Source organism: Eubalaena glacialis, chromosome 11 (genome assembly GCF_028564815.1).
Source record: "Eubalaena glacialis isolate mEubGla1 chromosome 11, mEubGla1.1.hap2.+ XY, whole genome shotgun sequence".
Lineage (NCBI taxonomy): Eukaryota > Metazoa > Chordata > Mammalia > Artiodactyla > Balaenidae > Eubalaena > Eubalaena glacialis.
Window position 1 is genome coordinate 6,584,311 of NC_083726.1, and position 23,654 is coordinate 6,607,964.

Sequence of the window (23,654 nt, forward strand, 5' to 3'; positions counted from 1 at the left end):
TGTAAAAGTAGCAAATGGAAACCATTGAGTCTCACCCAGCCTTGGCTTGCTGGAGGCTGTCATACCTACCCCCCAGCCTTCAGCACGTGAGGACCTGCAGCCTGGTCCGCCCGGGCTCAGGGTAGACATGCCACTTCCTTCCAACCCCACTCCCGCCACTGGCTTTTCTCAGGAGCTGCACCGCCTTCCTCCTTCTCAGAATCACCCGGAACAGACCTCCGTCTTCAGGTTGTAACAACAGGCTTTCCTTCTGTGCTCTGTGCCTTGGCTTTTGCCACGTCTCCTTTCCCTTCCTTCTTGTCTCTGGTTCCATTTGTAATGACACTATCCCCCTCATGAGGCAGTGGTTACAAACTCATCTTTCTTCTCTAGAATGAAATCTGTGACTTTGGCTCAAGTAAGAAGTGTCTATTAAATTACATATATACACACACATACACACACATTCATATCTATATATACACGTGTGTGTGTGTGTGTGGAATGTGCCCATAACCCTGCCTCCCAGCATTACTCTCCTCTTGCGTTAGGTTTCCAGCTGCCTGCCTGCCGGCTCTTGCCTCAGACCCACACCTCCGTCACGTTCTCGCTCCATGTGTGTGCGTGGTTTTCTCTAACCGTTCCATGGACTGCTCGACCAGCCCAGACCCACCCACTGCACCTGCCTCTCCTCCCTGCTTTATTCTCCTCCTTGGCATTTGCCACCTTCTAATTTACTCTGTACTTGAACTGTTTCTTGGGGTTGCCTCTCCCAGCTAGACAGTAAGCTCCATGAGAGCCCAGGTTTTTGACTGGCACTGTACCCCTACTGCCTACATGTTTCCTGACAGCAAAGCAGGCGCTCCGCCAATAGTTGGTGAATGAATGAACTCTGTTTTACTTGTTGTAATTATACTGAACATACAGCTTTGTACCTGCTCTTTCCTCTCCTCTTGAGAGCGCAAGCACTTCCCACAGTCTGTGTAACCTCTAGCGAGGATTTTGAACTTTAAACGTGGTGTTCAGGAACTCATTCTCCCTGTAGGTAGAAGCAGCAAAGAAAGCCTACCACACAGCGTGCAAAGAGGAGAAGCTGGCAATATCACGAGAAACCAACAGCAAAGCGGATCCATCCCTCAACCCTGAACAGCTTAAGAAATTGCAAGACAAAGTAGAAAAAAGCAAGCAAGACGTTCTTAAGGTAAATCGTGCACTTCTCTTTACATATTGAGAGCACACGCCTCACCCGTTCATGTGTCTGGCACGCAGTGTACCTTCGTCGCTGCTTGGTCGGATGCTCGGACAGACGGCTGCATCAATGAAACACATTCCTGCCCTCAGGGTCACGCCTTACCTTACCACAGCCATTAGTGCCCACCTCAGGACCAGGGCAGAACCGAGTTCTGGTTAGGCAGGGGCAACGGGTGACTCCTGTGCGCGGGGGCCAGGGCAGTGGGGCAGCGGGAGGGAAGAGCTTGTGCAGGACACGAGTTGTGGATGTCAACAGCGGGGAGCTGATGGGCGAGCTGGTTCGGAGGGTTATGAGGACCAGACGGCCGGCGGCCTTGCAATGCAGGCAAAGTGAGGCGCTTGGGGCGTTGCGGCAGGGAGCCACCGGGAGAAGGTTCGAGAGCCTGGGAGGGGCGGGCCGACGTGAGCAAGGCTCTGGGCCTGTGCCCTTGGCTCCCAGCTTGGCCCCCAGCCCCACCCTCCTCCTTTGCTCTGTTCTAAGGGCTGGGCGGCCGGAGGCTGCCCCTGTCAAGGGCCTGCCCTGCTGCAGTGTTCACGGAAGAGAGTCCCAGCCTGGATTTGGAGAAAAAGGTGACGTTAGAGAGGAGGTGCGCTTCAGGAATACGTCGTGACCCCGAAAGGGGAAGCAGGAGTCCCGAGCTGATGTGTTACGACCTGCCCACCTTTTCGGGCCTCAGATGAGCATCGCTGAGCCCCAGGGAATTAGGTGGTGTCATCTCTGTTTTGTGACGTAGGAAACGGAGGAACCTTGGAGAGGTTCAGTCAGGTGCCACGCAGTGATGTGAGCGTGGGAGAGCCCGTGCCCTCTCCAGTGCTCCTCACACAGCAAGGAGGGTGGGGGAGGGGAGTTCGTTGCTCAGAGCGAGTGTCAGAATCCCTCGGGGAGAATCCCTCCACGCCCGCGCCTGTCTCTAAGACTGGGCCTGAGCCAGGAATCGGGGGTTGTGGAGCAGCCTGGGGGCCTCCTCCGTGGGATCAGGTGAGGAACCTGGGACCACCTGCTGAATGTGGGGGGCACCTGGACTCAAGGAACACAGGCTGGGGGGACTCTAGGGGCTGCCTTCATCAGGTACACAGGGAATCGGGTGCCCAGGAAAGTGCCTAGAGGAGAGATGAGGCATCTCCATACCCAGGTGTGTGTGTGTGAAAGAGAGAGTGGTGCGTGCCTTTCATGTTTTACAACCACCCAGCACAGACTCCGCCAAACTGATACGCTGGCACAACAAACCCAGGGCCTGAGGTCAGACGTAAGGCACGTGTCAGGATGACCAGGGCGCTTTGTAGAGAGTTCCCTCCCTGCCCCTGTGGTCTGGCCAGTGACCTCGGGGCGCGATGGTCCTTGTAGGCGGAGAGCCGGCCTGGAGAGGAGGGCAGCTCACTCCCGCTGCCCTTCTCAGCAGTTTCTAAGAACCAGCACTAACCGGCTGCACACGTCCTCTGTGTTGCGTGTGGGCCAGGCAGCGCCTACATCTCGCAGCACCATCGGGAGGGGCCTCTCACCTTCCGTGCTGAGCATCGCAGTCCCGGGGTGGGGGGGACTGCCTCTCATTTCACCCCGTGAGTATTTATTGGGAACTTTCTCTGTGCTAGCAGTTCCCCGAATGGCGATGACCGATGACCGATGACCGTGCTCTCTACCTGGCCTGTGCTGGGACGGGGCTGCTTGTGAGCACAGGCCGGGTGAAGCCCCACCACCACCACCAGGGGTCCTGGGAGGTTACCGAATGGTGAAGGAGCCCAAGAAGTGGTTGCTCTGTGTCACTCTGATGGCACCACTATAGTGTTTGAACCCACAGCTGCTTGTCTCTGGGCCTCTGAGCTCGAGCTGCTGCGAGGGGCCTCGCACGTATAGGCACGGGCAGTTGATGATGATGAATAACCAGAGCAGCTGTGGAGCCCTGCTCCTGCTGGGGATGCCCAAACTCTGGCAGGGATGACCTTTTTCTGGGGTCACAGAGGACCCAAGCCCAGCCAAGGCAGGAGGCTTAGAAGAGAACAAGGAACCAAAGATAGCAGGCGAGGGGTGAGGGGCAGAGGTGGGGGCTCCGGGGGTGGGCAGGCCTGCTCTCTGGAGGTTGGGGAAGGCTTCAAGAAGAGGGTCTCTTTGGAGCATAAAGGGGAGTCTTCCAGGGTATGAGTCAGAGAAAGTCGTCTGGGAGAGGAGCAGGGGAAGTGGCGAGTGGACTTGGATCCCAAATGGGAGCAGAGAAGCTGCTCTAGAGGCGGCAGGGGCCGGGCCCTGAGGCCAGGGCTTGGTCTTAAAAGCACGGGGTCCCGCAAAAGCTCAGGGAGGGTTCATTCCTTCCTCAGAAGGCCCCACGCTGTCGTCAGGAACAGAAAAGCAAAGTTCCTAGGTGACCAGCCCACCCATCCGTGATCAACCCCCATTTTTCAGGGTCTTGATAGTGGAAAAGGCTTGTGATAAATGAGCGGCCCCAGCCCTGCCATCCCTAACTTTACCCTAGGAGGCTACCATCACTTTGATGGTCCCACCAACTATCAAAACCATGTCGGGGTGGGGGGACTTCTCTGGTGGTCCAGTGGCTAAGACTCTGCGCTCCCAATACAGGGGGCTCGGGTTTAATCCCTGGTCAGCGAACTAGATCCCACAGGCCACAACTAAAGATCCCGCATTCTGCAACTAAAAGATCCCCCATGCCGCAACTAAAAAGATCCCGCATGCCACAACTAAAAAAAGATCCCGCATGCCACAGCTAAAAAGATCCCGCATGCCGCAAGAAAGATCCATCCCATGGGCCGCAATTAAGACCCGATGCGGCCAAATAAATAAATAAATATTAAAAACAAAAAACAAAAAAAAAAAACCATGTGGGGTGCAGGGAAGACTGCATGGGTTTACTGACCCCGGGCACATCCCTGCGAGGTAAACGTGCTAACTTTAGCCATGGCTCTTAGGCTAAAGGCATGACACACTGTCCCTAGACACCCTTGAGAATAGGGCATACCTATATTCATATTTTCTTTCTGGTAAAACCCCTTCTTGAGGACAGTCTGGGGAGGAACAGCCGTGTTGGGGATGTCTTGGGCTGGAGGAAAGGGGACTAGGACCCTTTTGAATGCCTTGGTGCCGCTTGGTGTCCTTGTCTGTCACCTCATTTGAGTATCAGGATACTGTGAAGTAGAAGTACTCCGTTTTCTGAGAAGGAAAACGAAGCTCCCAGAAAACGAGCGGCACAGGCTTTGGCCACGGGTCTGTCTGGCGCTCGGAGCCCTGTGATCTTGCCTTTAAGGTAACTGTCGAGCCACTGCTGCTGTGGGCAAGATCCGAGGCTCAGCCCTTCCCTGTGGGAGAGAGGACACGGGCGAGTGACGTGGGGCTCGAGGCCACGCACACTGGGCTCCAAGTGACCGCCTCTTCCCCAGTGGCTACCTGTTTGGGTCTTACTCCAGCTGAGAGCCCTGGCAGATGCCAGGAGTGTGATTTGCATTTCAGAAGTGGAGGGGCTGGGACTTGAACTTGGAATTCTGTCAGACTCTGGAGCTTGTGCTCTTTGGGTTTTGGAATCTGGGGCGGCTGGGGGACGGAGCAGCTTTCCCCAAGGGCGACATTGGTGGTGGGGAGAGCATCCAAGATGAGCCTGGGGGGCCTGGCGTGTGGAGTGCGGAGGGCTGTTTCACAGCCAGATTGGGTGGCTGCCCCTCAGGAGCAGAGGTGGGGTGTGAGTCCTCTGGGCAGGAGCTTGCGGGGCAAAAGAAATAGATCGGGTGCTTCTTGGACGCGGGGTCGCCTGAGGAGTAGTCTAGATGCCGATGGGTTCAGAAGTGGTGGAGGGGGACAAGGGCCGGGCGATGGATAGGGCAGTGCAGAGCCGGGCTCGCTCGCTCTCGGTCAGAGGGAAGCAGGCTGAGTGGAAGTTAGTCTTCAACTCGTGTGCCTGGACTTTCTCGTAGACCAAAGAGAAGTACGAGAAGTCCCTGAAGGAGCTGGGCCAGGGCACGCCGCAGTACATGGAGGGCATGGAGCAGGTGTTTGAGCAGTGCCAGCAGTTTGAGGAGAAGCGCCTGCGCTTCTTCCGGGAGGTTCTGCTGGAGGTTCAGAAGCACCTAGACCTGTCGAACGTGGCCAGGTAAGTGTCCCTTAGCTGAAAAGCACATCCCAGGGAAGTCAGCGGAAAGTTGCTTTGGAATAAAGATCGGTTGCTGCTCTCCAGCCTTGGGGTGGCAGTGCTTGTCAGAAGGTCTTAAGTTCCCCTGCCCAGGGAGGGCCCTTTGGCCGAGCCTGCCTGCGGCCATGCAGTGTCCTGCTGCCTGGGACAGCTGCTCGCTGGCCTGAGTCGGATAGCCGCCTGCCACTCTCTGCCAGCTCTGGGTGCAGTCCTCTGCGTCTGGGCAGGAAGGGAGGGCCGCGGCTCGGACCCGCCACAGTTGCACATTTGAAATCAACCCGGGAGCGAGTCGAGCAGTTCCGGGGCTGGCACAGCCTGCCCCCAGGATGGCCTTTCTTTGAGGACCTTTACGAGGTCCTTTCAATCCAGAGCAGCTGGCTGCCAGCTTGTTCCTTGACTTCCAGTGGTTCTGGGCCTCGGGCAGCACAGACCCTCAGAGACTCGGTTCTGAACGGAGACGCCGAGGCTGTGATATTCCTTCCGTACTTTCCTTGTCTTTGGTCCCATGACACCTTCGTCGGGGCAGAGGCCCGTGCTAACCCTGGACCTAGACTTCTGTCATCCACATAGCAGAGCCATTTAGAAATGACTCACAAGTTAAAGCTTGTCGTGAATAGGAAATTACATTCCTTTTGTCTCCTTCTAATAGGAGAAACGTCAAAAGCAACAATTATTGTTCAGCTCCTCTGGCAACAACTAATGGGTCCTTATGAGTGTCTATGAAGGAGGGGCAGTATTCCCCATCTTGCTGATGAGGGAGCAGGCTGGCGTGGTTAAGGGACTTGCCCAAGGCTGCACCGCTGGCTGGGGCAGGGCTGGGGCTGCCAGGCTCTTCTGCGGGTGGAGTAACTCCCGTCGTGCGAGGGCTTGTCCTCGGTTGATGTGCCTTGCTTCCCTTAGTCCTCCAAGCCACCCTGGGGAGGAGATGGTGTAGTAGTGTTCTAGGGCTGCCATAATGAAATACCAAAACCTGGGCAGCCTAGAACAACAGAAATTTCTTCTCTTGAGCTTCTGAAATCAAGGTGTCAGCGGGGCCTCACTCCCTCTGACGGCTCTGCTCTAGGGGAGGACTCTTCCTTGCCTCTTCCAGCTTTTGGTGTTTGGGGTCAATCCTTGGCCTTCCTTGACTTGTAGACGAGACGCATCACTCCAGTCACATGGCCGTCTTCTGTGTCTTCACATTGTCTTCCCTCTGTCTCTGTACCCAAATTTCCCCCTTTTTATAAAAAGGTGGTTTTTTAATTTACAGATGACCTCTGTAAAGATCCTATTTCCCAATAAGGTCCCATTCCGTGGTACTGGGGCCTAGGACTCCAACATTATCTTTTTTGGAAGACACAGTTCACCCCATAACAGGTGGCATCATGCACACTCAGTGAAGGAAGACACTGAGGCCAGGCCCAGAGAGGGTAACTGACTTGCTAACCATACAGACTAGAAGTGAAAACACCAGGACCCGCAGAGGTCACACTCCTGTCTGACACGGTCAGCTTCCTAGGGAGGCGAGCTGCTCTTAGCGGTCAAGCAGAAGCAGGAGTCCCCCCAGGTGGCTCGTGGGGTCTGCAGCCACCACAGCACTGGCCAATCTTCGTTTACTGTTTTTGCACAGCTGAGTGTAAACCTTCCTGCTTTTTTGAAGGGATGAGGGGGAGCTTTCTGACACTCAATTCTGGACCTGGTTAAATGGGACCACACAGATTGGTGGCCCATGTAGCCCAGATGCCAGCACCTTTTGTATTATCTGACACAGAGCACAGCCAGGTTGTTGCCACCTGGTTTGATTTGTCAGAAGCTGAAGCTGTGGCTTCCACGCCATGGTTGTTGTTTGCCCCATTCTGTGTGCATCACGGCCAGATGACCGTCCAGCTGAGCCAGGGCAGGGGTCTGATCTGCCCTGTGAAGTCGACTCTCGTGCGGCTGCAGACCATGGCGCCAGCTCTGGGCAGGCCCTGGGCGAGGCTGAGGGCTGGCCTTCCCTTCCTTCGAAAAGAGTCACGCTTCTCTGTCTCTCTGATTTAGCTACAAAAACATTTACCGAGACCTGGAGCAGAACATCAAAGCTGCCGACGCGGTGGAGGACCTGAGGTGGTTCAGAGCCAACCACGGGCCAGGCATGTCCATGAACTGGCCACAGTTTGAGGTGAGAGGAGGCTCTGCCTGTGACCTGTTGGCCTGGGAGGGGCCTAGGCCCACAGGGTCGAGTCATACACTGTTCTTTCTCCATCCAACTCAGAGCTGGCCTGTGCCCTGTTTATGTGGCAGCCTTTACACATGGCTACCCTAGAAACCAAGTGGATGTTTAATGTTCCGGGGGGCTTCAGGATTACCAAAGGGCCTTCTGAATCCCTGGTGAAGATGCAATTATGTTCTTTGTAATTGAGAACTTTGATGGTCACTTGTTGAGCATCTGGCATTCCCTTCGTGGTGAGTCCCAGGAGTTGCAGGAGTCACAGTTCCCTGCTTAGCCCTGCGGGATGGCCAGGGAAGGAGTGGCCACAGTGCATTCCAGGCCTGGTGGGCCAAGAGCACCGGCTCAGCAGCCTCTGGTCCAGGACGAGAGGTGAGCATGGTCTCAGTGTGTAGCTGTTCTTACCCTTCACATGAGGGCTTTTCCTTATCTTCTTATATAAATTCAACCAGCTTTGGTGTAGGATTAACTTTCTTCTTTTCCCATTTTCATGGGTCCAAGCTGTCCAGTATCTTTACATGCAAAATTCGAGGGCCTGGGGATCTCAAGACTCTTCCAACCCTAGAATTGGGTCCCCAGGCCCCACCTGGCCTCCTGCTGATAGCAGAGAAGGCAGTGGCCACAAGTCCCACCACCCTGTTCTCTGAGGGAAAGGATTCTCCCCACCTCGTGGCGAAGCAGGGGCTGGGAAGGGCCGCACAGGGCCATGGCTGCTGCCTCCCCCGGGGAGGATGCTGGAGGCAGCCCCCTCTGCCTTGGGCTCCAACCACCTGGCCCCGCTGACTCGGTAGCGGCTGGAGCCCAGGCTGCACTCAGATCCTGCCTCAGCACTTACTAGCTGTGGGATGCTGAGCAAGTCATCTGCCCTTTTCTGTGACTCAGTTTTCCCATGTGTAAAACAGGGATGACAACAGCCCCGATCTTCTTGGTGGCTGGGGGTTCAGTGACCTGGTCCATACTGGGTATTGCCCCTGGGCCCACCACACAGAAGCTTGTTTGGCCCCGTCCTAGCCTATAGTTTTTTCAGTCCGCATCCCTGTGCCTCTGTTTCCTGGAGTTTCTCAAGAAAGCTTCTCCAGATGAATGTGTGGGTCCCTGCAGCTGAGCATTCCCCCTGCACTGCCTTTAGGACACCTGCTCCCAACAGGGGCCAAGAGCAGAGGCCCGGGGCCTTCCCAGGTGGAAGTGGACCTAGAGGAGACAGCACAGCCCGGCTTCTCCTCCCCCTGGTGATGGCACACGGGCAAGAAGCGAGTTGGTGATGGGACTTGTGCACACACCTGGATTCTCCTCTGTGGGGAGTGTTTGCTGCTCTCAGGAGAGGCTCAGGAAACCCCCTGTGACATGCACCCCCTCCAGCCCCCAGGTCCCTTAGGGTTGTTCGTCCCTACCCAGAGAACAGAATGGTCTGGAAAGGAAGACTTGACAGGCAGTCTTGCTGGGGTGGGTGTCCTGGCCAGAGCCCATGGTGGCCCTTCTCTCTGTGGGTCCCATGGGCCGGGAACCCATGCCTGCATGTGGTGCATGCTTGCAGCTCTTACAGGATCATGCTTCCTTTCTCTAATGAAATTATTTGTTTTTATCTTCCATGCCACAAGGATGAAGTAAGTTCCTATTTTATGGCTAACTTATTGAATTCCAAACCTCTTGCAGTGTGTGTTCAGCCCAGGTGGGTCTGTGCGTGGCGTCCGCAGCCTGCTTCTGACAGCGTGTGCTGGTTAAAGAACCGTGGCCACAGTGTAGCACAGGCTGTTTTGTTGTCCAAGTTAATAGCGGACCCTTCCCTTCAGAGTTGGCCTGGTGTTGATCACATCGGCCCTTGGAAGCCACCCCGTCAGGACGGATTTATATTTCAAAAGGTCCTGTTTGCAGGGCACAAAAAGAGACACAGACGTAGAGAACAGACGTATGGACACCAAGGGGGGAAAGTGGCCGGGGGGGCGGTGGTTGTGGTGGGATGAACTGGGAGATTGGGATTGACATACATACACTAATATGTGTAAAATGGATGACTAATAAGAACCTGCTGTGTAGGGCTTCCCTGGTGGCGCAGTGGTTGAGAATCTGCCTGCCAATGCAGGGGACACGGGTTCGAGCCCTGGTCTGGGAAGATCCCACATGCCGCGGAGCAACTAGGCCCGTGAGCCACAACTACTGAGCCTGCGCGTGTGGAGCCTGTGCTCCGCAACAAGAGAGGCCACGATAGTGAGAGGCCCGCGCACCGCGATGAAGAGTGGCCCCCGCTTGCCGCAACTAGAGAAAGCCCTCGCACAGAAATGAAGACCCAACACAGCCAAAAATAAATAAATAAATAAAGCTGAGATTCCATTCAAATTTCTTCAGTTGTCCTAATAATGTAATTAGGGCAAAAGGATACAGTTCAGACTCATGTGTTGCATTCAGTTGTCATGTCTCTTTAAAATTTAAAAAAAAAAAAAAAAAAAAGAACCTGCTGTGTAAAAAATAAGTAAAATTCAAAAATTCAAAAAAAATTTTAAAGGTCTCTATGGGGATTCTGAGTGCCAGTTGAGTTCTCAGTCAGCTTATTTCAGTTAAGAAAATAATTAACAAATAAATAGGTGACCTAAGTTTGGGGTTGAGGGCCCAGGTCTGCCACCAACTCTGCATGGGCAAGTCAGTTTTCTTTCTGGGCGTTGGTTTCCTCATCTGACAAGTTGGCAGGTTAGACTTGAATGTTTCTAAGGTGGCTTCTAGCCTTGAAATTCCATAACTACACATGAGCAAAGCTCATGACTCAAAGCAAAGCTCAAAGTCATCCCAAATATTAATTCAGATAAAGTTGTTTGATAATGGGTGGAAATGGGGCGGGGGGAAGAGTTCATTAAATGTGTACACACACGTGCTTTTCTCCCAGTCTTTTCAGGGCAGTTGATAAAAGCCTGTTCACATGCTGGAAAAATAGTGAACCTCTGGGGAGATAAACACTGCTTTGCTTTGTTAGCTAGCCGCCAGCACGCTGCTCAGATGGGGGAGGACGTTCCTGGGCAGGGGAGGGCACTGCTCCTTGGAGACTTGAGTGGCCGGGTTGCCCCTGCAGTGATGCGGGAGCTCCCCTGGGCCCCTGATTTTGTTTGCACCCAGGGCCCATTTCCCACACTGCAGGCTTGCTCAGGCCCCCACGCCCAGCTCTCTTGCCCTGCTGACAGTTCAGGGCATGGATGGGAGAGTCTTCAGCACTGAATGCCAAGCCCCTCGGAGGGTGGGCTCTGTCTCCTTTGGAAGCGCAAGGAAACCTGGCGAGGCCTCTGGCTGCTGCTGTGGGCCTGAGGGTCCAGAGGCTGAGTGCCACAGGGACAGGGGTAGGACGGGGAGGCTCCCTGGGACTGGAATGCAGGATCCCTGAATGTCGGCTCCAGTCTTCTTATCATCCGTCCGTCCCTGCAGGCTGGACCTGGTGCTGACCTCCAGGCCCCCTGAGGAGTCCACACTTTGCACAGCGAGGAGGGGTCAGTGGTGGGTGTCATGAGCCCGGGGTCTGCTGGGAAACAAGGGAGAGCAGAGGCAGCAAGGCTAGACGTCACTAACTGTGCGGGGCAGGCCACTGGCTCGCTGGCCGGTGTTTTAGGCTGATGTGGCCTCAAACAAGTGAACTTCCTGATTTCTCTCCCTCGGTGCCCGTTGCTCAGGACTGGTCTGCAGACCTGAACCGGACTCTCAGCCGGAGAGAGAAGAAGAAGACCGCTGATGGCGTGACCCTGACGGGCATCAACCAGACCGGCGACCAGGCTCTGCAGAGCAAGCCTAGCAGGTGGGCACTGGGGCAGCCTCAATCCCTGGAAAGGTCCCCTTGGTCCTCTGCACGGGCTGGGAGACCCCCGCCTGGGACACCGGGAGACTCCCCGATGGGGCTTCGCAGGGAACCCCAGGGCCATCTTTCCAGACACTCCCTGGCTGCCCGCGCTCTGCTGGGCAGTGGCCCAAGGTCATCTCTGGGGAGAATCATCAGTCCATCTGGTGCCAGAGCTGCAGAAAGATCCAGAGGGGGAGCCTTTGCCACAAACGTGCTTTGGGCCCCAAATGAGGGGAAGAACTGATGTTAGGTGCTGGTCATTATGTGTCCCCAGTGGTGCACACGGGCAGGTGGAGGTCACTGTCGGTGGGGTCCTTCAGGCGGGTTCAGGTGCCCTGGCCAGGTTCGTACTTACTTCCCCGTGCCGTATGCAGGTGCCTGATTCGGGGGTGGGGCATTGTCAAGTGCCCCCTTTTTCAAATTACCTCTTTGCTGAGAGCACTGGTTATTTCTGACCTCATTGTTTGCTAAAACTGAGTTTGGATCAAAGAGGTGGCACTGAGGTCCTTTAGAACCTCCTGGAAAGCGTGTGCCAGATGAGGCCACAGAGTTCCCAGCAGATAAATCTTGCTGTTCTCTGCAGAGCTGAGGCTGCCCTGCAGGCCCCGGGCCCAGAGGCCTCCACGGCATGCTGGGTGATAACACACCTCAGGCTCGTGGCTTTCTGGGAAGGGTCAGCACAGGTTCCACAGGCCTTTCTGTAGCCCTGGGCACTGAAGCCCCCGCCCAGGCTCCCTGGGCTGACATGGCCACTTGTCATTCAGCTGCTGTGCCACCGTCTGGGCAGGTGGGCCTGGTTAAGTGACTGTAGCAGTGAGCACCGTGCCAGGGGTCAGGCCAGCACCTGTGTGACTAGGGGCGGGGTGGGGCGGCCTAGGCTGGCCAGGGCTGCTGCACAAATTCAGCTGCCCAGCACCAACCCCCTCTCAGGTCAGCTGGAGAACGGTGCCGAGGAGGGAGGAGGGCCTGGTGGTCTCAGACATGTGGCCCGGATGTAGGCAGCAGGCAGGTGTAGGCCCAGTGCCTCTTGCCTGGCCTGAAACCAGTGAGGCAGTTGCCGGCCACTTGGGGTCACTCTGGTGGCATTTGAAGCATTTCCTTGCCTACCCTCCCCCGCTCTGACTGAGCCATCCCCCCAGCACTTTGTGGGCCCGCTGCGTGCCGCCCTGGCTTGGGAGGTGGTGCTGGCCTGGGGAGCCCTGCCCTGCAGCTCGGTGGTGCGGTCCCTCAGCTCAGAGTTCTACAGTGGGGTGCCTGGGCTCTCGGGGGCCTGTCTTATCTCTACTGTCCTGTTCTGCGCTCAGTACCTGGAGTCACCGCATTTCATCGCCTGGCTGTCAGCACTCAGGCCAGGCTGGGGTCACATTTCTCTCTGCTCCCCTCTGGGCCTGGCACACAGTAGGCAGTTGATACAGTTATGCAGATGGATTTTCCCTCTCTGGAGCACAAAAGGGGTCCTTTCTTCCCAGAAGGGGCTATTCAGCAGGCTTTGGTTCCGATTTTGGAAGTTGCAGACCCAGAAGAACCAGGGCGGAGGCTGTTGGGCCCTTTTGTAGTCAGGAGGAGAGGGTACGCTGCGCTGTGGGGTCTGGAGAGCTCCGGGAGCCTCCCTCCTGCTCTCGGCAGGGCTCTGAGCCTCCCCGGCTGTCACCCTCCCCCGGCGGAGCCCCACAGGCTGTCGGCTGCCAGCTCTCAGCAGAGAGCCAGGAGGGGCGGACTATGGAGAGAACCCCTGAGCCCAGAAGCACTTTGCTCCAGCGACAGCCTGTGCGCACCCCAGGGCTCCTGTTCAGGATAGACTGTGTTCAGACACAAGGAGGGCAAAGGGAAACGTTGTTCTCTCTTAGACACTTAAAGCGCATTTAACAGCCAAAGCGTTGCCAAGTGTTTTGCTGAAACAGGCTTTCTGCGCAAACAACATATTCCTCCTATTTGACGGGGAGCCGATTTGTCCCTTCAAACCCTGGCCCTGTGATCCTGCAGCTGGGAGCACCGGGGCCGTGGGGGCCGCCGAGTTGGGGTCCCCTGAAAGCTCTCTCTCTCCCCGTAGCGACCTTAGTGTCCCGAGCCACCCCGCACGGTCAGCGCACTCACTGTCCAGCTACAACCCCTTCGAGGACGAGGACGACACGGGGAGCACCGTCAGTGAGAAGGAGGACATTAAGGCCAAAAAGTTGGTGAACAAACGTTTCCCTCTGGTTTCCACCTCGCTCCCTTTGTCTCTCCTCTCTGTCCAGGGTCTCACCCCCTCGGCACTCAAAGCAATGCATGAGGCCTGCAGGAGGTGGCCCGGCTGCCAGCTGGTGGACGGTCTCTGGCTTCTCGATCTCTTAGGGAGGGAGGCACCAGTTAACAAGCTGTGGTTGCTTTTTCTCTGCCCTCTGTTAACCCATGTCAAGGTCCCGGCACACCAGCACAGGAAGATGGGCGTGCCGGGTGGCCCCGCAGGGAGCCTGCCCACGCAGGGCTGCTGAGGGGGCCGTAATCCTGCAGAAGGGGTCCCAGCCCAGCCCCAGGGCTCCCTCGGCCACCCGGGCGGGGACCACGGCTCCAGGCAGGGCCTCAGGCCTCTGCCAACCCCCTGCTCAGGCCCCTGGGTCAACCCTCTCTTGCAGTGTCAGCAGCTACGAGAAGACCCAGAGCTACCCCACGGACTGGTCCGACGACGAGTCTAACAACCCGTTCTCCTCCACGGACGCCAACGGGGACTCAAATCCATTTGACGAGGACACACCCTCGGGGACGGAAGTGCGGGTCCGGGCCCTTTACGACTACGAAGGGCAGGAGCACGATGAGCTGAGCTTCAAGGCTGGTAGGTGGACTTCCCGGCTGGCCTTGGGGGCCAGTGCTTCCAGCCTGCTGGGGGAGGTTGGTTTTTTTAAGTCTGCTAAAATTCCTGCTAGTTTCATTTGTGTGTTTGCCAATCCACCCCCCATTTTAAAAGTAGCAGATGGGGGCTTCCCTGGTGGCACAGTGGTTAAGAATCCGCCTGCCAATGCAGGGGACAAGGGTTCGAGCCCTGGTCCGGGAAGATCCCACATGCCGCGGAGCAGCGAAGCCCGTGCGCCACAACTACTGAGCCTGTGCTCTAGAGCCCGCGTGCCACAACTACTGAAGCCCGTGCACCTAGAGCCCGTGCTCCGCAACAAGAGAAGCCACCGCAATGAGAAGCCCACGCACCGCAACGAAGAGTAGCCCCCGCTCTCCGCAACTAGAGAAAGCCCGCGCGCAGCAACGAAGACCCAACGCACCCAAAAATAAATAAATAATTAAAATAAATTAATTAAAAAAAAAAAAGTAGCAGATCCTCAACACCAAAGCTTAGAAGACAGCGAGGTGCCCATGTGCCTTTGCCCAAGATGCTGCCCCAGCAGGGCTAAGGCCTGTGCACAGGAGATGCTGATCGCCAGGCCCCCTGGAAGCAGCTGCCCTACGGGTCCCCAAGCGAAGCCCTTCTCCAGAGGCCCACAGCTGGCAGAGGAGCCCAGACCCCAGAATAGCAGGCAGCGTGTCCGTGGGCCCGCAGAGCCTCATCTCGGGGCAGTGCCTTTCATGCTCTTCCTGCAGCCATGCTGTGTGCACACCTACCACCAACACACCTTTGCTGCCAGTAGCTGAAGCCCCGGTTTTATGGAACAGTCTGGGTCCTGATTGTATGAGCTCTGCGTGTGGAGATTTTCTATCCTGTCCTTTTTTTTTTTTTCTTTAATGCTGGTTGCAGCTCACCAAATGGGTTGCAACCCTCCATTTGAAGAGCACTGTCTTAGAGCCTGTCCAGAGAGGCCTGATCGGCCTGGCGCCAAGTGGACCCAAAGGGAGCCAAGTTCCTTCCTTCTGCCTTGCCCCTCCTCAAAGCCAGCCCAGATTCAGCACCCATCCCTCCAGGGCAGGGGCTGTGCTGGGCCCTGACTCAACCAGCACAGGCTGAAGTGTGCCCTCCGCGCTCCATCTCTGGGACAGACCCTCACTTCTGACCCCACCCCACCCCGGCTGGGGCTGTGTCTGGAAGCCCTCCTCTCCGCACTCAGCAGGCCAGCCAGCTCTCCCCAGACACTCGACGCCAGGGTTGGTCATTGGGTGCCTCTGGCTGGTTGTAGAAAATTCTTTTTTTTTTTTAAATTAATTAATTTATTTATTTTTGGCTGTGTTTGGTCTTCGTTGCTGCTCGCGGGCTTTCTCTAGTTGCGGCGAGCAGGGGCTACTCTTCATTGTGGTGCGCAGGCTTCTCATTGCGGTGGCTTCTCTTGTTGTGGAGCATGGGCTCTAGGCGCGTGGGCTTCAGTAGTTGTGGCACTCGAGCTCAGTAGTTGTGGCTCACGGGCTCTAGGCACACGGGCTCAGTAGTTGTGGCACATGGGTTAGTTGCTCCGCGGCATGTGGGATCTTCCCAGACCAGGGCTCGAATCCGTGTCCCCTGCATTGGCAGGCGGATTCTTAACCACTGCGCCACCAGGGAAGCCCTGGATGTAGAAAGTTCTTACGTGTCTTTAAACACCTCTGTTGAGTTTTCTTTTCGTTTCTTTTTTTGGGGGGGGGGGGCGTGCCTTGAAGCTTGCGGGAACTTAGTTCCCTGATCAGGGATCGAACCCGTACCCCCCGTAGTGGAAGGGTAGAGTCCCAACCCCTGGACCGCCAGGGACTTACCTCGAGTTTTCTGACATCTTTGGTTGGGGTTGTTTCCCCCCTGCTTTGTTTGTTGACTGATTGGTTTTCAATTTCTCATTCTTTCTAAATCTTTTTTTTTCTCATTTGGCCCCACTGTACAGCTTGTGGGATCTTAGTTCCCTGACCAGGGATTGAACCCAGTCCCCGGCAGTGAAAGCGCCACGTCCTAACCACTGGACCGCCAGGGAATTCCCTCTAAATTTTACCTATTGGATTAGTCAGCAGTTTTATAGATTTAAAATGTTTCCTTCCATTCCCAGTGAATTACCAAAAGCAAACTGAAATGAATGTTTCTAGTCACCGGTTTACATTTTCACAACTTGGAAGGTTCCTATTAGTTTCGTCTGTTTTCCGTGTTATTTTTCTTTTCCCCGACGTGACATTAGTTCCCGGCCCATACCGCTTCCTCTGTCTTCAGCACGCTCTGGCCGCTCTCCACTTCTCTGGGCCTTGGGAGCCTGCGGAGTCTTCACTTGGTGCACTTTTCACCATGTGACAGCATCATAGAGCTGGTGCCCCGTCGGCTCCGGGGAGCCTCGCTCATCAGGGCCTGATGGGAGAAACACCAGTCGTCAGTGTTGGCCCTGCCGGGGGCCCACTGGGGGCACCTGGGGGTGGGCGAAGATGAGGTTTACCGCTCAGCACGCCACGCCTCGGCCCCCTGCATTCGCTCCTGATGTTGCCAAGCCAGACTTGCACGAGCACGGGTGCTGACCGAAGCGGGTCAGGTGCACAGCAGCGGGCAGGAGAACCATCTCGCTCATGGGCGTAACCGCAGCCCCCGTTTACCGAGTGCTTGCTACGCAGACCCAGGGCCCTTTTGTGTTTTAACACTTAGTCCTCACAGCGCCCCCCCCCACCCCTTCCCCCGGTCCACAGATGAGGAAACTAGGCCCCAGGGGCGGGGGCCTTGGCCAGGTCTCCCAGCAGCCCAGGTATTGGCCCCCCAGGCATCTGGATCAGTATCGCTGCTACACAAAGTAAGGAGTCAGGGAAATGTTGCTAAACAAGGCGTAATCGCCTGAGGAAAAAAAATGCAACTGAGCCTGAAAAATGGACCAGAATGCCAGCAAGAAATACAAAGCTGCAAACTGAACAAGAAGGACAGGCCTCAGCTGGCCTGCCTTCTGCCAGTTCCCACAGCCGTCTCTGCAGGGTGCTCACCGGCCAGAGCTCCTTCCTGTCCCCTGGTCTGGGCTGCTGTCTGTCCTGAACAGGAAAGTGCCAGGCCTGGACCTCCCTCCACCTCAGCCCTGACCACACCTTTGGTCCTTGTCCCCTGGCCTGTCTCCTTGAGGGACCAGGGCTCCATCTGTCCCTCTCTCATGTCTGTATCTCCTTCACCACCCAGGGCCTTGGCGTGATGTAGAGGTTCCTTCATGCTTGAACAAACGAAAGATAAACTGCACTAACACAGAGCCATGGGGAGATTCCAGAACCGTGCCAACACTCTCAGTGTTGGGAGGGGTTGATTTCTTTAAGTCAGAGGACAAATGTTCTGAGCTAGGTGCTGGGGATAGAATAATGGGTCCCCAACCCTCCCACAGCCTGCAGTCTAGACACACATTAAATGAAGGCACCAAGACCATGGCAACAAGTGCTGGAGGAGATACAAGATCAGGCGGGCCAGGGCCCAGGGGAAGGAAGGATGGCAGTACAGGGCTGTGAGGGAGGTGGCACGGACCCTGTGAAAGGATTCCTATGACCTGGCCTGGGACAGTCAGGAAGGCAAAAGTCCTGCAGCGTTTAATTCTGCAGCCTCTGTGGGAGCCCCGCTGGCAACTGAGAATGGCTTGCTTTAGGGTCGCTGTGTGAGAGACCGGGGTCTTTAGATCTCTCAGAGGCCCCCATGGCTAAACACGAAACCTCAGATGCAACTTGGTAGAGAAAGAGCCAGGCCCTCGGGCCACGTTGCCCCCAGGAGAATGCCTGCCCCTCCCACCCAAGTTACGGACCCTCTGTGGGCCCAGGGTGGGGGCTAAAACACGAGGGTGACTCTCTGACCCGGTGGTCACCAAGACCGCTTCCTTTTTGTCTTGCAGGGGATGAGCTGACCAAGATAGAGGATGAGGATGAGCAGGGCTGGTGCAAGGGACGCTTGGACAACGGGCAGGTTGGCCTGTACCCAGCGAATTACGTCGAGGCGATCCAGTGACGGGCTGGTGGGCTGGCTGGCGGAGGGGTGGAAGTGGAGGGCCCAGGAGCTCTGTTAGCCATTGGCCCCAGGCTCCGGTGCCTCCAGCCAGCTGTGTGGGCATCCACTCCTTTTCCTGCAAAAGATGATGGTTCCATTGCTCTTGGCTTCATGGTGTCTCTTGAAGGCAGACAAGCTGGTCATTTTACCTGGGACTCGGCACCCTTTCCACAGTGCAAATGGAGAGATGTGCAAACAGGAAGATGCAATACAACAGAAATCGCCGGGCCCCTCCCCCGCCCCCGCTCCCGCTCCCCCACTCGCTGTGTGTTGGCTTATCATGGATCTGTATATTCTTGACCTTGTCTTTCCTCCTCTCTTCCAAGTCCATGGTAACGGTGGGTTACACTGATTCTGGTTCCACTGATTACTTTCTCTGACGAGTCCCATCACCTGCAACTTAGATGAACAAACTTAAATGCCATTTTCTGAGGGAGGACTTTGAGGTTTTTAATTTAAAGGCTGTGTACAGTTACTTTTTTATATACATGTTCTTCCATTCATTTATACTTAAATTATGGCGTAGATGGATGTACACCAGTCTTAAGGAAATATCTCTATTTCCGTGTCGTACTGTTAATCAACCATGCCACTGCCTGGGGCAAGCTGCGAGAGCCGGTAGCTCATTTGGACAGACAATGTTTGAGACAAGAGATTGCAGTAGAAAGATGGGAACACATGGTTGGATTCCTGTTGTGAATGCTGTCCACATTTGGGGCATCCAAATGTGAGTTTCGCAAATAACCTTATGTAGTACTCTCCAAAGTCACCATATTTAAAAACTATTTTCACTCTGCTTAAAACTTCACTCATGCAAATTAACAATTTTATCAGTGATTTGAAAGGTTAAAAAATAAGACTAACTTTTCAAGTGAATGCATCTATAGTTAAGATGCTTTATATTAGACTGTCATGTCTTGGTGTATATCTGTATATATTATTTGATATTCAGAGAATCTAAAGAGCTCGTCTACTGTGTTAATGAGATTTAACAGCTTTTGACAGTGGGTTTAATTTGTAAACTGCTTGAAGACCGTGGCATTTGGGCACAGGCCTGGCTGGTCGGCTGAGACCCTCTGGGCTCGGGCCCTGGGCCTCTCTGAAGTGGAGCCTGCTGTAGGGAAGTCTGTCCTCACTGGCTAGCTGTGGGTCCAACTTCTAACTAGCCTTAGTCCTTTCTGTAGCAGAACACTGTACAAACCTCCCGTGTCTTTCCAGCAGTTGCAGATTTCACTGTCATCTGTATTCCTCGTGAGCAAACAAAAGCTGGGTCTCACCCCCCTAGCACAAGGGTCTCTTCTCAGCATCCTTAGTCATCAGGGAGCAGGTGTGCTGGGGCAGGAAGCTACACTGTAGTCACGGGGCAGGGGAGGGAGGGATAACCTTTATTTTGTGTAACTCAGACATTGGAGAAATGGCTGCTGCCATCACAAGCTATGCATTTTATTCAGTGTTTCCAGTGAGCTTGATGTCTTGCTTGGAAAATGGATGTGTGTCTGTCTGTCATGAACACTTAACAGCAAAAATCCTCATTCCTTTGCTACAGATGTACCAAAAATTGTCACGTCTTTTCAGTTTAGGTGTTTCTTTAAACGCATAGTATTTTAGAAAAAAATCAATAAACAGTTGATCTCGTGAGTATGACAGTCTCTGTGCTGTGCGTGCGCCTCACACTCTCATCAGCTGGTGGACGTGTCTTCATTGGCATTTATGCACCAGCTCTGGAGCCAGGCAAGATCCCAGGTACAAGACCACTGCCCAGGGGACCGTGTCCCTGTCCCACTGCCCCTGCCAAGCTAGAGGTTGGGGAGTTGAGGCACTGGAGCCCCTTGCAGTTCTCCTCTCCCCCAAACCTGCCGCTGGGTGGCCTAGGCTCCCCCACTGTGGGCAGCAGGCTGGCGCCTCCCTACCCACTCGCCAAGGCCCAAATAGCAGGACCAGACCAGAGACCACTCATCACCCGAGCTTCCTTGAACGTATTTCCTGAGCACCCGCTGTGCACTGGGCCCTCTCTACTTACATTATCTGCAAAGAGCTTGCCCATCTCCAAACACGCTGTGAGTGAGATGAGTCTCCCCGTTTCCATTTTACAGAGGAAGAAGCAGAGGCTCCAAGAGCCAGACTCACCCAAGGAGTCCCCGCTGGTCTGTGGCACCAAGTAAAATCCCTGAAGAGCCCTCCACCCTCACCCTCGGGGGTGACCTGAGTCGAAAGGAGGCCGGGGCAAAGCGGGAAAGGAGAGATGTGAGGGCTGCCGGTCTCACTAATGTCGGTCAGGCTGCCAGAGAGGCGGCCCACCTGGGCACCAGGGCCTCACGGGGGAGCAGGAGGAGCGAGGGGGTGGCTGCCACGGCGGGGGTCAACTTTGCCCAGCTCATGAAGGGCCAGGGGTGAATCTCTGTCATCTGCCACCTGGTCTGATGGTGATGGGGCCCCTGCTGGCCGCTTCGGAGGAGGAGTTGGAGCCCATCGCCGCTGCCCGCTGCCCAGGGCAGTCACCAGCTTCTGCCTCGCCAGCCCCAGGCTCCTCCGAGAGACAGGCTGGGCCAGGGCAGAAGGGAGGGGTCAGAGCAGGCTCCCACTCCCGTCTCCTGAGCTGGGCCTGCTGGGCCAGCCAGCCCTGGGCTTCCGGTGAGCTCAGGTACTGTGATGCCAGCGCACGGGGGAGGCTGGAGTCACCCCACTTTGCAGAAGACACAGAAGGTCTGGAAACTCAAGTCCAGTGACTTGCCCAAGGTCCTGTGACGGAACCGTGATTCAAACCCACATCTGCAGGATTCTCGAGGGCAAGCCCGTCCTCGCTCCCTCCACTGGCGGATAAAGAACAAGGTGAGTGAGCAGGAGGAACCCTCAAAAGTCGGGCCGACACCACCGCTGCTCGGCAAGGCCCTTTTCTCAGCTTCCTGTATCCTCAGAGCTCCTGCAAGGAAGCCTGAAGGGCCCACACTGCCCACCTGCCCTCTCCTGTCCTTGCCCTCAGGGTGAGCCTGGAAACCTTAACTCGCTCCTGGGCCTCATCTTCTCAGGCGAGAGTGATACCTGCCTCCCCGGGTGGGGGTCAGGGTTAAGGGGTGAAAGGCCACAGGTGCTCAGGAGATGGTAACTTTCGCCATGATTATGCGTGACACCTCATCCTCCTGGTCCCCGGTCAGGACCCTCTGGCATCCTTGGCTGCCCCTCCCACGCCCTCCATGCTGGGCCCCTGAGCTCTCTTTGCCTCTCTGTCCTTCCCCACCCCCATAGCCACTGCCTGGGCCAAGCTGCCCCTTCTCCCCCTGGATCACTGCTGCATCCACACCACCCTCAGCGGTCCCCAGGGCCCTCAGCAGCCCACCCCACTTCCCTCAGTGGGGGGGCGGGGGGGAGTATTTCCTCCTCTCCAAGCCCCCCAGTAATGCCCAGAGGGCAAGTGACCTCTGGCCTAGTGACCTGGGCAGGGATCTGATGCTGCCACAATACGAGCTAAAACACTGGGTCTTCTGAAGTCCCTGCAGATGGAGGACAGGGCTGGCCTCGGTGTCCCAGGCTTCCCTGCAGGGCCCTTATCCACCTAAACACAGGCAGGCCGGTCCCCTTGCCTGGCCTGGCCTTCTCTGGGTGGCCTGTGGGTCTGGGCTGTGCCAACGCCTCAAGTCCTAGGGGGCAGGCTTGGGGGGGCACTTGCCATCCATGGGATAGGGGTGTGGGAGGCTGAGGGGCCCCTCCTTGTTCACGGGGAAACTGAGGCCAAGTGAGGGTCAGGAGTGACGCGCCTGTGGCCACAGAGCAAGTGGCTGCAGGAGCTGAGCCAGGTCTGACCCCGAGTAGCCCCTCCTGGCAGGCAGTTGGCTCCCTCCCTCCCTATTTTCTGTTCCTGGGTTGTATTCATTCACCAAGCATTTCTTGAGCACCTACTGTGTGCAAGACTCGGTGGTGCCAGGACAGACATGAGGAAGGGCCCACGTTTGCCTTCAGGGGACTCCAGAGATCAGGGAGGGACGGAGTCACTGTGATACTGGCCGCAGTGGCCAGAAAGGAGGGGGCAGGATGGTCTCCTGAGTGTGCACGGTGGATTCTGGAGGTCAGCCTACAAGTCTCAGGAAATTTGGACAAACAGGGCCTCCCAACCCGGCTCCAAGACCCTAAGGGGCGGAGCACTATGGGGTCCTTGAGCTGCTTCCCCCACTTCCAGCAGGAAGCGTCCCCGCCTGCGTGGAGGTCAGGCTGGGCTGTGGGCAGACTGGGGGGACCTCCACCCCTGGGGGCCCTGAAGCCCGAGCAGGTGCCTGAGCCTCTCTGAGCTGGGTGTCCAGAAGCGGGAGAACTTGCCAGGTCGGGGCCCTGCTCTCAAGGTGTCCTGGAAACTACCTCTCGTCCCCCCACCCCTTCTCACAGCCCCAGCTCTCTCCAGGGTGGCAGCTGCCCCCTCTGCGCCCCTGCCCAGACACCGGCAGGAGGTGTGTGCCCCTTTCCAGGCCTTAGTTTTCCCTTAGACGGGCCCGCAGTGACCTCCGGGCTGGATCTCTGTGGTCTCTGGAGGGAGCGAGCAGAAGGGCCGGGCCACAGCGCCTCAATGGACAGACCTGGGGCCCCCTGGTGGAGAGGCCTGGGCCCGGGACAGAAGCAGCTCTGCTGCCCGGGGAAGGACAGACCCAGGTTGAGGTATGAGGCTCATGCCCCACCAGGCAAGGCCACTGCCAAGCACAGGGTCAGAGGAGCCAGGCTGACCCCGGCACTCTTGGGGGACAGGCAGCTTTTCAGCCTGCTGCTTCCAACCAGCCTTGGGCTAAACATGTATCAGCTACATGCCGGGCCCTGTGCTGAGCACCTTTCCCTGCAAAGGATCATAGAAAGCTCCTCACAATGTATGAGCACCAGTTTATAGATGAGGAAACAAACGAGAGAGCTTGAGTGACTTACATGGGGCCACACAGCAAGTCAGGGTAGAGGTGGGGTTTGAACGCCGATGCCCAACTCCAAACAGCAGATGCTGTTGTCTAAACTGCTGGTTCTCAAACATCTAGAGGGCTTGTTACAACCCAGCTTGCTGGGCCACATTCCAGAGTTTCTGAGTCACCAGGTTGGGGGTGAGGCCCAGGGCTTGCATATCTAACAAGTCCCCAGCTGACGCTGACCCAGGACCACCCTCTGAGCAAGTCAGAGCTGCCCAAAGTACCAGCAATTCCGTGTCCTCCTTGATTTGTTCATACAACCAGCAGATGCTCCTAACCCAGCTCTGGGGACCCAGAGACTGATCAACCACAGTCTGGGCTGAGGAGGTGGGCACGGTATGGACAAAGAGAGCCCAGGGAGCAAGGGACACAGGCCAATGTGACCTCCCATCCCTGGCAAGGGGCAGGGAGGGTTAGGAGGCAGCCAGGTAGTAGAGGGAGAGGTGCCTCATGAAGGTTGGATGGGCACCTTGTGTCCCTGACCCTTAGTTTCCTCATCTGGAAAATG

General features: G+C 56.2%; 1 protein-coding gene across 4 annotated transcripts in view; it reads left to right on the plus strand.

The window, feature by feature from the left end:
• The window catches only part of PACSIN2 (protein kinase C and casein kinase substrate in neurons 2), a 133,813-nt gene extending 113,989 nt beyond the window's left edge, over positions 1 to 19,824 (plus strand). For 3 of the 4 annotated variants that reach the window (XM_061204239.1, XM_061204238.1, XM_061204240.1), the window contains 7 exons: positions 1,025 to 1,180; positions 5,143 to 5,318; positions 7,377 to 7,497; positions 11,193 to 11,314; positions 13,407 to 13,529; positions 13,972 to 14,168; positions 18,064 to 19,824. In XM_061204239.1, coding sequence (XP_061060222.1) covers positions 1,025 to 1,180; positions 5,143 to 5,318; positions 7,377 to 7,497; positions 11,193 to 11,314; positions 13,407 to 13,529; positions 13,972 to 14,168; positions 18,064 to 18,176 — 1,008 coding nt within the window. In that variant the 3' untranslated portion in view covers positions 18,177 to 19,824. The remainder of the gene's footprint in view (positions 1 to 1,024; positions 1,181 to 5,142; positions 5,319 to 7,376; positions 7,498 to 11,192; positions 11,315 to 13,406; positions 13,530 to 13,971; positions 14,169 to 18,063) is intronic. The other variant, XM_061204241.1, reaches the window with a different exon arrangement.
• The last annotated feature ends 3,830 nt before the right edge of the window (positions 19,825 to 23,654 follow it).